Source organism: Perca flavescens, chromosome 20 (genome assembly GCF_004354835.1).
Source record: "Perca flavescens isolate YP-PL-M2 chromosome 20, PFLA_1.0, whole genome shotgun sequence".
Classification (NCBI taxonomy): Eukaryota; Metazoa; Chordata; class Actinopteri; order Perciformes; family Percidae; genus Perca; species Perca flavescens.
In genome coordinates this window covers 22668240-22681694 of record NC_041350.1, presented here as the reverse complement: position 1 = coordinate 22681694, position 13455 = coordinate 22668240, and the positions used below count along the sequence as shown (strand labels likewise).

The following is a 13455-nucleotide window of genomic DNA, read 5'->3' as shown; positions in this document are numbered from 1 at the left end:
ATCATTTTTTTCGACATACTATATTATGGCCTTTTTATCACTTCGTTCGAAATACTATACTATGGCTATTTTATCACTCTTTTCGACATACTATACTATGGCTATTTTATCACTATTTTCGACATATTATACTATGGCTTTTTTTTAATCATTTTTTCGACATACTATATTATGGCCTTTTTATCACTTTATTCGACAAACTATACTATGGCCATTTTATCACTCCTTTCGACATACTATAGTATGGCTTTTATCGACATACTATACTATGGCTTTTTTTCATAATTTTTTTTGACATACTATACTATGGCCTTTTTATCACTTCAATCGACATACTATACTATGGCCATTTTATCACTCCTTTCGACATACTATACTATGACTTTTATGAACATACTATACTATGGCTTTTTTTATCATTTTTTTTGACATACTATACTATGGCCTTTTAATCACTTCATTTGACATACTATACTATGGCCTTTTTACCACTTTGATCAACATACCATACTATGGCCTTTTTATCACTCTTTTCGACATACTATACTATGACTTTTATCGACATACTATACTATGGCCTTTTTATCTCTTCGTTCAACATACTATACTATGGCCTTTTTAACACTTAATTCGACATAATATACTATGGCCTTTTTTTTATCATTTTTTCGACATACTATACTATGGCCTTTTTATCATTTCATTCGACATACTATACTATGGCCTTTTTATCACTTCATTCGACATACTATACTATGGCCTTTTATCGACTTTTTCAACATACTATACTATGGCCTTTTTATCACTCTTTTCGACATACTATACTATGGCCTTTTTATCACTCTTTTCAACATACTATACTATGGCCTTCTTATCACTTCATTCGACATACTATACTATGGCCTTTTTACCACTTAATTCGACATACTATACTATGACTTTTATCGACATTCTATACTATGTTTTTTTTTTCAACATACTATACTATGGCCTTTTTATCACTTCATTCGACATACTATACTATGGCCTTTTTATCACTTTTTTCGACATACTATACTATGGCCTTTTTATCACTTCATTCGACATACTATACTATGGCCTTTTTACCACTTCAATCAACATACTATAATATGGCCTTTTTATCACTCTTTTCGAGATACTATACTATGGCTTTTTTATCATTTTTTTCGACATACTATACTATGGCTTTTTTCATCATTTTTTCGACATACTATACTATGGCCTTTTTATCACTTCATTCAACATACTATACCATGGCCTTTTTATCACTTTATTCGACATACTATACTATGGCCTTTTTATCACTCCTTTCGACATACTATACTATGGCTTTTTTTTTATCATTTTTTTCAACATACTATACTATGGCCTTTTTATCACTTCATTCGACATACTATACTATGGCCTTTTTATCACTTCATTCGACATACTATACTATGGCCTTTTTACCACTTAATTCGACATACAATAGTATGGCTATTTTATCTCTCTTTTAGACATACTATACTATGGCTTTTTATCACATACTATGCTATGGCTTTTTTTTAATCATTTTTTCGACATACTATACTATGGCCTTTTTATCACTTCATTCGACATACTATACTATGGCTTTTTTATCACTTCATTCGACATAGTATACTATGGCCATTTTACCACTTCGTTCAACATACTATACTGTGGCCTTTTTATCACTCTTTTCGACATACTATACTATGACTTTTATCGACATTCTATACTATGGTTTTTTTTTTTTTTTTTCGACATACTATACTATGGCATTTTTATCACTTCATTCGACATACTATACTATGGCCATTTTATCAGTCCATTCAACATACTATACTATGGCCTTTTTATCACTTCATTCAACATACTATACTATGGCCTTTTTACCACTTAATTCGACATACTATACTATGGCTATTTTATCACTCTTTCGACATACTATACTATGGCTTTTTTTATCAATTTTTCGACATACTATACTATGGCCTTTTTATCACTTAATTCGACATAATATACTATGGCCTTTTTATCACTTCACTCGGCATACTATACTATGGCTATTTTATCACTCTTTTCGACATACTATACTATGACTTTTATCGACATACTATATTATGGCTTTTTTTGTCCCTTGTTTTCGACATAATATACTATGGTCTTTTTACTACATTAATTCGACATACTATACTATGACCTTTTTATCACTTCATTCAACATACTATACTATGGCCTTTTTACCACATTAATTCGACATACTATACTATGGCTATTTTACCACTTAATTCGACATACTATACTATGGCTATTTTATCACTCTTTTTGACATACTATACTATGACTTTTATTGACATATGATACTATGGCTATTTTATCACTCTTTTCGACATACTATACTATGGCCTTTTTATCACTTTATTCAACATACTATACTATGGCCTTTTTATCACTTCGTTCGACATACTATACTATGGCCTTTTTACCACTTCATTCGACATACTATACTATGGCTATTTTATCACTGTTTTCGACATACTATACTATGGCTTTTATCGACATACTATGCTATGGCTTTTTTTTAATCATTTTTTCAACATACTATACCATGGCCTTTTTATCACTTCATTCGACATACAATACTATGGCCTTTTTAACACATTAATTCGACATACTATACTATGGTTATTTTATCACTCTTTTCTACATACTATACTATGACTTTTATCGACATATTATACTATGCTATTTTATCACTCTTTTCGACATACTATACTATGGCTTTTATCGACATACTATGCTATGGCTTTTTTTTATCACTTTTTTCAACATACTATACTATGGCCTTTTTATCACTTCATTTGACATTGTATTCTATGGCCTTTTTACCACTTCGTTCAACATACTATACTATGGCCTTTTTATCACTCTTTTCGACATACTATACTATGGCCTTTTTATCACTCTTTTCAACATACTATACTATGGCCTTTTTATCACTTAATTCGACATACTATACTATGACTTTTATCGACATTCTATACTATGTTTTTTTTTTCATTTTTTTCAACATACTATACTATGGCCTTTTTATCACTTCATTCGACATACTATACTATGGCCTTTTTATCACTTTATTCGACATACTATACTATGGCCTTTTTATCACCTCATTCGACACACTATACTATGGCCTTTTTACCACTTTATTCGACATACTATACTATGGCCTTTTTACCACTTCAATCAACATACTATACTGTGGCCTTTTTATCACTCTTTTCGACATACAATACTATGACTTTTATAGACATACTATACTATGGCTATTTTATCACTCTTTCCGACATACTATACTATGGCCTTTTTATCACTTAATTCAACATACTATACTATGGCCTTTTTATCACTTCATTCGACATACTATACTATGGCTATTTTATCACTCTTTTCGACATACTATACTATGGCTTTTATCGACATACTATGCTATGGCTTTTTTTATCATTTTTTCGACATACTATACTATGGCCTTTTTATCACTTCATGCCACATACTATACTATGGCTATTTTATCACTTCATTCGACATAGTATACTATGGCCTTTTTACCACTTCGTTCAACATACTATACTATGGCCTTTTTATCACTCTTTTCAACATACTATACTATGGCCTTCTTATCACTTCGTTCAATATACTATACTATGGTCTTGTTACCACATTAATTCGACATACTATACTATGGTCTTTTTACCACTTCATTCAACATACTATACTATGGCTTTTTTTTAATCATTTTTTCGACATACTATACTATGGCCTTTTTATCACTTCATTTGACATACTATACTATGGCCTTTTTACCACTTCATTCGACATACTATACTATGGCTATTTTATCACTCTTTTCGACATACTATACTATGGCTTTTATCGACATACTATGCTATGGCTTTTTTTATCATTTTTTCGACATACTATACTATGGCCTTTTTATCACTTCATTCGACATACTATACTATGGCTATTTTATCACTTCATTCGACATAGTATACTATGGCCTTTTTACCACTTCGTTCAACATACTATACTATGGCCTTTTTATCACTCTTTTCGACATACTATACTATGGCCTTTTTATCACTCTTTTCAACATACTATACTATGGCTTTTTATCACTTTTTTCGACATACTATACTATGGCCTTTTTATCACTTCATTCGACATACTATACTATGGCCTTTTTATCACTTCATTCAACATACTATACTATGGCCTTTTTATCACTTCATTCGGCATACTATACTATGGCTGTTTTATCACTCTTTTTGACATACTATACTATGACTTTTATCGACATACTATTCTATGGCCTTTTTATTATTTTTTTCGACATACTATACTATAGCTATTTTATCACTCTTTTCGACATACTATACTATGACTTTTATCGACATACTATATTATGGCTTTTTTTATCATTTTTTTCGACATACTATATACTATGACCTTTTTATCACTTCATTCAACATACTATACTATGGTCTTTTTACCACATTAATTCGACATACTATACTATGGCCTTTTTATCACTTCATTCAACATACTATACTATGGCTATTTTACCACTTCATTCGACATACTATACTATGGCCTTTTTATCACTTCATTCGACATACTATACTATAGCTATTTTATAAATCTTTTCGACATACTATACTATGACTTTTATTGACATACTATACTATGGCTTTTTTATCATTTTTTTCAACATATTATACTATGGCCTTTTTATCACTTCATTCAACATTCTATACTATGGCCTTTTTACCACATTAATTCGACATACTATACTATGGTTATTTTATCACTCTTTTCGACATACTATACTATGGCTATTTTATCACTCTTTTCGACATACTATACTATGGCCTTTTTATCACTTAATTCAACATACTATACTATGGCCTTTTTATCACTTCATTCGACATACTATACTATGGCCTTTTTACCACTTCATTCGACATACTATGGCTATTTTATCACTCTTTTCGACATACTATACTATGGCTTTTATCGACATACTATGCTATGGCTTTTTTTTATCATTTTTTCGACATACTATACTATGGCCTTTTTATCACTTCATGCCACATACTATACTATGGCTATTTTATCACTTCATTCGACATAGTATACTATGGCCTTTTTACCACTTAGTTCAACATACTATACTATGGCCTTTTTATCACTCTTTTCGACATACTATACTATGGCCTTCTTATCACTTTGTTCAACATACTATACTATGGCCTTTTTACCACTTCATTCAACATATTATACTATGGCTTTTTTTTATCATTTTTTTCGACATACTATACTATGGCCTTTTTATCACTTCATTCGACATACTATACTATGGCCTTTTTATCACTTCATTCGACATACTATACTATAGCTATTTTATAAATCTTTTTGACATACTATACTATGAGTTTTATTGACATACTATACTATGGCTTTTTTTATAATTTTTTTCAACATACTATACTATGGCCTTTTTATCACTTCATTCAACATTCTATACTATGGCCTTTTTACCACATTAATTCGACATACTATACTATGGTTATTTTATCACTCTTTTCGATATACTATACTATGACTTTTATCGACATACTATGCTATGGCTTTTTTTTATCATTTTTTCGACATACTATACTATGGCCTTTTTATCACTTCATTCCACATACTATACTATGGCTATTTTATCACTTCATTCGACATATACTATGGCCTTTTTATCACTTCATGCCAACATACTATACTATGGCCTTTTTATCACTTTTTCACATACTATACTATGGCCTTTTTATCACTCTTTTCAACATACTATACTATGGCCTTTTTTCACTCTCCAACATACTATACTATGGTCAACATACTATACTATGGCCTTTTTTATCATTCAACATACTATACTATACTATCACTTTTTTACATACTATACTATGACTTTTATTGACATACTATACTATGGCTTTTTTTATAATTTTTTTTGACATACTATACTATGGCCTTTTTATCACTTCATTCGACATACTATACTATGGCCTTTTTATCACTTTATTCAATATACTATACTATGGCCTTTTTATCACTTCATTCGGCATACTATACTATGGCTGTTTTATCACTCTTTTCGACATACTATACTATGACTTTTATCAACATACTATTCTATGGCCTTTTTATTATTTTTTTCGACATACTATACTATGGCTATTTTATCACTTAATTCAACATACTATACTATGGCCTATTTATCGCTTCGTTCGACATACTATACTATGGCCTTTTTTACCACTTAATTCGACATACTATACTATGGCTATTTTATCACTCTTTTCGACATACTATACTATGACTTTTTTATCATTTTTTCGACATACTATACTATGGCCTTTTTATCACTTAATTCGACATACTATACTATGGCCTTTTTATCAATTCATTCGACATACTATAGTATGGCCTTTTTATCACTTCATTCAACATACTATACTATGGCTTTTATCAACATACTATACTATGGTTTTTTTTGTCATTTTTTTCGACATACTATACTATGGCCTTTTTATCACTTCATTCGACATACTATACTATGGCCTGTTCATCAGTTCATTCAACATACTATACTATGGCTTTTTGTCACTTTATTCAACATACTATACTATGGCCTTTTTACCACTTAATTCAACATACTATACTATGACTTTTATCGACATACTATTCTATTTTTTTTTTAATTTTTTTTTCGACATAATATACTATGGCCTTTTTACCACTTAATTCAACATACTATTCTATGGCCTTTTTACCACTTAATTCAACATACTATACTATGACTTTTATCGACATTCTATACTATGGCCTTTTTTATCATTTTTTTCAACATACTATACTATGGCCTTTTTATCACTTAATTCAACATACTATACTATGCCCTTTTTATCACTTCATTCAGCATACTATACAATGGCTATTTTTCTCATTTTAGTGATTCAACATACTATACTATGGCCTTTTTATCACTTCATTCAACATACTATACTATGGCCTTTTTATCACTTCGTTCGACATACTATAGTATGGCCTTTTTATCACTTAATTCGACATCCTATACTATGGCTATTTTATCACTCTTTTCGACATACTATACTATGGCTTTTTTTATAATTTTTTCGACATACTATACTATGGCCTTTTTAATCACTTCATTCAACATACTATACTATAGCTATTTTATCACTCTTCTCGACATACTATACTATGACTTTTATCGACATACTATACTATGGCTTTTTTTATCATTTTTTTCGACATGCTATACTATGGCTTTTTTTATCACTTCATTCGACATACTATACTATGCCCTTTTTATCACTTCATTCAACATACTATACTATGGCTATTTTATCACTATTTTCGGCATACTATACTATGACTTTTATCGATATTCTATACTATGGCTTTTTTTATCATTTTTTTCTACATACTATACTGTGGCCTTTTTACCACTTAATTCGACATACTATACTATGGCTATTTCATCACTCTTTTCGACATACTATACTATGGCTTAATTATAATTTTTTTTCGAATATAGTATGTTGAAAAAAGTCATAGTATAGTATGTCAAAAGAAGTGGGATAAAAGCCATAATATAGTATGTTGAAAAATGCCATAGTATAGTATGTCGAAAGAAGAGGAAAAAAAGCCATAGTATAGTAGGTTGAAAAAAGTCATAGTACAGTATGTATAAAAAACGTGATAAAAAAGCCATAGTATAGTAGGTTGAAAGAAGAGAAAAAAAGCCATAGTATGGTATGATGGAAAGAAAGCCATAATATAGTATGTCAAAAAAATAAGTCAAAAAGCCATATTATAGTATCAAAAGAGTCTTAAAAAAGTAATTGTATAGCATGTCAACAAAAGTGATAAAAACCTCATAGTAAAGCATGTCGAGAAAGTCACAGTATGTCTTGAACCCACGACTGTCGAGTTCTTAAAACCAACTTTTGCTTTATGTGCCTCTAACTACCCTCTATCCCACCTGTTCTGACACTATGTCTGTTCTCATGGTGTATTTGACATCTTCCTGTTCACTGCTAGACCTTAAATTTCATTACACCTCATGAGGTTTGAACCAACAACTGTTGGGCTCTTAAATCCAGCTTTTGTCTATTGGCGTACTAGCTACCCTCTACCCCAACTGATCCAAATACAGACCAGCTCTCCTGGTGTATTTGACATCTCCATGTTCACTGGTAGACCTTAAAATTAAACACACCTTGTGAGGGTTGAACCCACGACCACTGTGTCCTTAGAAACAGATTTCATGTTAAGTTTCTTTAACTACCCTCTACCCCAGCTGCCCTACCCAAATTCAGTTCTCCTGGTGTATTTGACATCTTCATGTTCACTAGTAGACCTTAAAACTCATCATGCCTTGTGAGGTTAGAACCCACAACCTACTGTTCTTAAAATCAGCTTTTGCCTTATGCCACTAATTAACCTCCACCCCAAACTATCTACCCTTACGATTTTTCTGCTGGCATATTTGACATATTCATATTCACTGTTGGCCCTTACAATTCATTGCGCTTCGAACCAACAACCATTGTGTTCTTAAAACCAGCCTTCGCTTTATGTGCCACGATCTACCCTTTACCCCAACTTCTCCACTCTTAGGACTGTTCTCCTGGAAAATTTGTCATATTCATGTTCATTGTTAGACCTTAAAAAAGCCACAGTATAGTATGTCGAAAAAAGTCATAGTATAGTATGTCTAAAGAAGTCATAGTATAGTATGTTGAGAAAAGAGAAAACAAGCCAGAGTACAGTATGTCGAAAGAAGAGAAAAAAAGCCACAGTATAGTATGTTGAAAAAAGTCATAGTATATGTCAAAAAAGAGAAAAAAACTCATAGTATAGTACGGTATGTCGAAGAAAGTCATAGTAAATCATGTCAAAAAACTCATGCAAATTGCCATATTATAGTATGTCGAAAAAAGCCATAGTATAGTATGTTGAAAAAAGTGAAAAAAAGCCATAGTATAGTATGTCAAAAAAAGAGAAAAAAAGCCATAACATAGTACGTTGAAAACAGCCATAGTATAGTATGTTGAAAAAAAGTCATTGTATAGTATGTCAAAAAAAGAGAAAAAAAGCCATAATATAGTATTTCGATAAGTGATAAAAAAGCCATATTTTACTATGTTGAAAAAAGTCATAGTATAGTACATCATAAAAAGTCATAGGGTGTTGTTAATTTTTTTAAGACGTTATATACAATGTTTTTTCACTTCATGATATTTGATAACAAAAAAAAGCAGAAAATTGTGAGCCTCATCCTTTAACCTTGCTTGCAAGTACACTGTCTCTCCTTCTCTACACACATTGTTCTTCACCTGCTGCTCTTAAAAGTCTCTCATACAGACCCCATGCTGTCCTCTTTCCTCCAGGAGAGAAGACACCGGTTTCGTAGAAGAATCTTCAAAGCTCTTTACTATTGAGGAACAGACTCTGGTTAGTAATTACATCCACTCAGCATACAGAAGTAAAAAAAAAATGCTATGCTATTTTCATTCTGCAATTTAAAGCTCTTTTACTTACTCTAAAACAAACCACACAACTACACTTTGTTTCCTTATCCCCTTCAATTGTGCGGGTTGATTTGTAGATTTATTAATGATTTGTCTCATGTCTCATTCTACGTCTGTTTGTTTTTTCTCCTCCAGTCTGGTGCAATTGATCCCAGTTCAGGTCCGCTGGAGGAGACAGCCGGTGACTCCACAGTGCCCATAGTGTCAGAAATGAGAGAAAGTGGTTCTCTGGAGCTGGAACCTTCTGTCTCAGTAGAGAGCCCTAAAGAACCAGAGCGAGCAGCCACCATGCCTATGGAGATTGTTAGAGCCCAGACTGTGCTGCAGGAGGGCATGTTGGGCCGCAAACACGATTTGGAGGGCTCAGGAAAGAAGGCATCAAATAGGTAGATCATTTCTTTGTTAGGAAATCTATCAGCACACTTGAACACTTGCTTACCTTCTTTAATTCATCACTGGGAAAATCAAGTCTGTATTTTTTTTTGTTTTCATTTTTATTTAGGTTACCTCACATATTGCACACAGGCTGTTTAAATCAATCGGCACCCAAACAGCAATACAACACAACAAAAATGCAACATTGACAAAAATAAATCAGGATTCATTCTACAACTCAAGCAAGTTTCAAGTCTTAATTAGTAATCTCTAATTGAAGTGGCATTGTAGTAAAAAAAACATCTTGAAATCTGTATAGCATGCATTCAAAACATGCATGTTATATATTTGTATTTAACTAGCTGGAGATTACACAAACTTTGGAACAGTCCTTTTTAGACAGCAAGTGTTGGGGTTTGGGGGAAAAAGTAATTTTTAGTTTTTCTTTTACATAAATTAGGAATTAACATTAGTAATACCAGAACATATTAACCATCTACTTATCAAGTGTAGATAATGATGTTAAGCCATCTTTTTTAGCCACCTGGTTGTAAGATGGTTAAGCATGTGTTTTAACATAAAAATTCAAGCTGCTTGTCACTCAGTTTGTTAATATACAAGCAACACAAAAAGTACCTACCACGTGACTGCTGTCTTACAGATAATCTGGCTGTGTTCTTCTTGACAAAAACACAACTATTTACAGTTGTTCCAGAGCAGTGAGCTACTCCAACTGCTCTCCTTATTGCTCATTAACTGAATTAAGTCTTCATTGAGTGGGGATGTTGTTGTGGCTCTCGTAATTGTGATTCAATTTATACATTTATTTTTGCATTATTGCCCGGAAATCAGCAACACGAAGTGATCAATATTTAAGCCCTCCATTTTCAACCCCTCCTCTTCCTCCAAGGTCCTGGAACAACTTGTACTGTGTGCTGAAGCCAGGTCAGCTCTCAGCCTATAAGGATGCCAAGAGTTTTGGCCATGGGGTGACATATCCCCTCAATAACGCCAGCTGGGAAATCCTCACCAACTACAAGAAAAAGAAGCACGTCTCTAAACTACGGTGAGAATTCTTAGAGAATCTGTTTTGGTAAACTAGATTAGTCTTTACTTTAGTCAAAAGGTCAAAATAGAAGATATAGGCTAACTTTTTGTTGCTATGCATTCCTCCTCACAATACATTTTAACCTCACTTTCCTTTCCCTCTCTCAGTCTTGAAGACGGCAATGAATATTTGTTCCAGTTTAAAGATGAGGTGAGTTTATATACCATTGAGGGATAACACAATTAAAAACTTTCAACGAATAACATGAGACTGAAGGTTCTGGACTGGGGCATGTTATTACATGATCTTTGACCTGAAGTGACAGGGTGTAATGTTGCATATGGTTCATACATATTTACATTTAATTTAAAAAGCTGTTTTGGTTTGACATGTTTAAGTAATCTGGCAACCCTGTTTATGTAAGTAGCCCACATTAAAACCCTACAAGGCCGACCTTGTAGGGTTTTAATGTGGCCTACTTACATAAACAAGGTTGCTGTCGCTGTCGCCTACGAGAAGAGAAACACGGGCTTAACATGCAATACAGTGTAGAGACTTATTCTTTGTTGTTGTTTAGAAGCAGAGAAATGCGCCGTTTCATCGAGGTCCTCTGACAGTTGTAGGCCATCCAGGATCTTTTTTAATCCATCATGGAATTACAGTGTCTTTCTTATTTATGAATCAAAAAATCAACTTGCGTATGTTCCGTTTGCTTCGCGATCTTTGGACCGATCATCTCGCCGTAGAGCAGAGCAGTAGTGTTAGCAGAAAGATAGCCCTTTGTATCTTAAAGAGGTCTTTTGTGTCTTCGTAAACCTTCCGGAAGCTTAAAAAATCCGTCCAGGAAGACGGGGACCTTTTTTGGAGACTGCACAATTTTTCCAGAGTGATAAATCTACGATTTTGTACCAAAATAAACACAATGTCTTCATGTTACCCGGCTGCCATCTTTGAAAAGGACATTTTGACTGACAGCTGGCTTGTGCAATCACATCAAGTCATTTGGGGAGGCCAATAGGGAGGCCTTATTTACTAGGTCTGTGTGTGTGTGTGTGTGTGTGTGTGTGTGTGTGTGTACTGGAAGGCAGAGGACAGAAAGAAAAATAGACGCCAGAATGAAGCTAGGAGGTGGAAATGAGTGTGATTTGGCCTACTGATGTCAGGTGACATGACCAACCTTTTGTCAGATACAGAGTTTGTTTCTGTGTCCCCTGATTCGCTGTGATTTCGCTGTGATTTCGCTACATTTCAGTGAGATTCCATTTCCGTTTAGTCTTTATAGTCATATAACAACGTATACATTCGTGTGGCAACCCTGCAGCCGGCATATCCGGACAGCCCAGGTTCTCCTGAAAGAAATGAGGTCTATAAATTGATTGTGAATAACAATGTTGAGGTCATACAAGCATTATTATTACACAAGGAGACCAGGCGAACCAAATATGGGAAAAAATGGCTTAGACCTCACAGGACTGATGAGGTTATTCATGTTTCCGTCTGTTTCACCATCAGTTAGTGAGACTACCCTACAGGGATCATTAAGGTTCACAAGATATATTTTTTTTAACAGCAAAGTAGTTTTCATCTATATTGCCCTGATTCAGCCTCACAACCACATTATTTCAAGTTTTATTGCTAAATGTGTGAACCGCTGACACTTTTTAATTTACTCAAATAGACCAAGAGACAAAAACACACACTGCCTCTCTAGAGGTGGACTTCCCTTTGTAAGCCTCTGTGGTGTGTTTTTGTGTTTATTTTAGGAGGAGCTCCAGCGTTGGAGCCAGGCCATGGAGAAGGCCTTTCAGCCCCTGGCAGTGGAGGAGGCGTCGGGGCCCTCAGGGGCCAAAACCCACAGCCTGCCCCCTCCCTCCTCTTCAACTGCCCTCCCTGAGCCCAGCTCTGCCAAGAAAGACAAGCAGAAGAAGTTCAGTCGCCTTGCCAAAAAGAAGTGAAAGGAGATGGGAAGGCCACTGGGAGGGGGGGGGTTGCCTTGGCAACCTGGAAAGAGAAAGTAATATTTGTGTACAATCAGTCAAAGCAAGCTTTTCAATCACTAGATTTTTTTATATTATTTTGTGAGAATTAACATAATATTGTAGTTTAGGTTAAAGCCATCACTATTTTGCCTGTATTTAAGCCAGTGTATCAATGCAAAAGGTCCACTTTTTTGCTTTGTGTTCTTTTTAACAGATGCCAAATTCAAAGCAATTAAATTAAAGCACAGGAATGCTCCTTCCACACTCAACCAAAGAATGTTTGTAAAACTTTTCTTTTGTTGCTTTTGCTGCAATTTTTGCTTTACCATGGCGTGCTTTGATATAGCCATGTACAATA

At 33.5% G+C, this 13455-nt stretch overlaps 1 protein-coding gene across 1 annotated transcript in view; it reads left to right on the top strand.

Annotated features, from left to right (window-relative positions):
• Nucleotides 1–13100, top strand: part of sptb (spectrin, beta, erythrocytic) — a 75832-nt gene extending 62732 nt beyond the window's left edge. The window contains exons 33-37 of the mRNA XM_028566721.1: nucleotides 9555–9618; nucleotides 9831–10081; nucleotides 10981–11136; nucleotides 11286–11328; nucleotides 12882–13100. Of these exons, the coding sequence (XP_028422522.1) occupies nucleotides 9555–9618; nucleotides 9831–10081; nucleotides 10981–11136; nucleotides 11286–11328; nucleotides 12882–13073 (706 nt within the window). The 3' untranslated portion in view covers nucleotides 13074–13100. The remainder of the gene's footprint in view (nucleotides 1–9554; nucleotides 9619–9830; nucleotides 10082–10980; nucleotides 11137–11285; nucleotides 11329–12881) is intronic.
• Nucleotides 13101–13455: the final 355 nt, after the last annotated feature.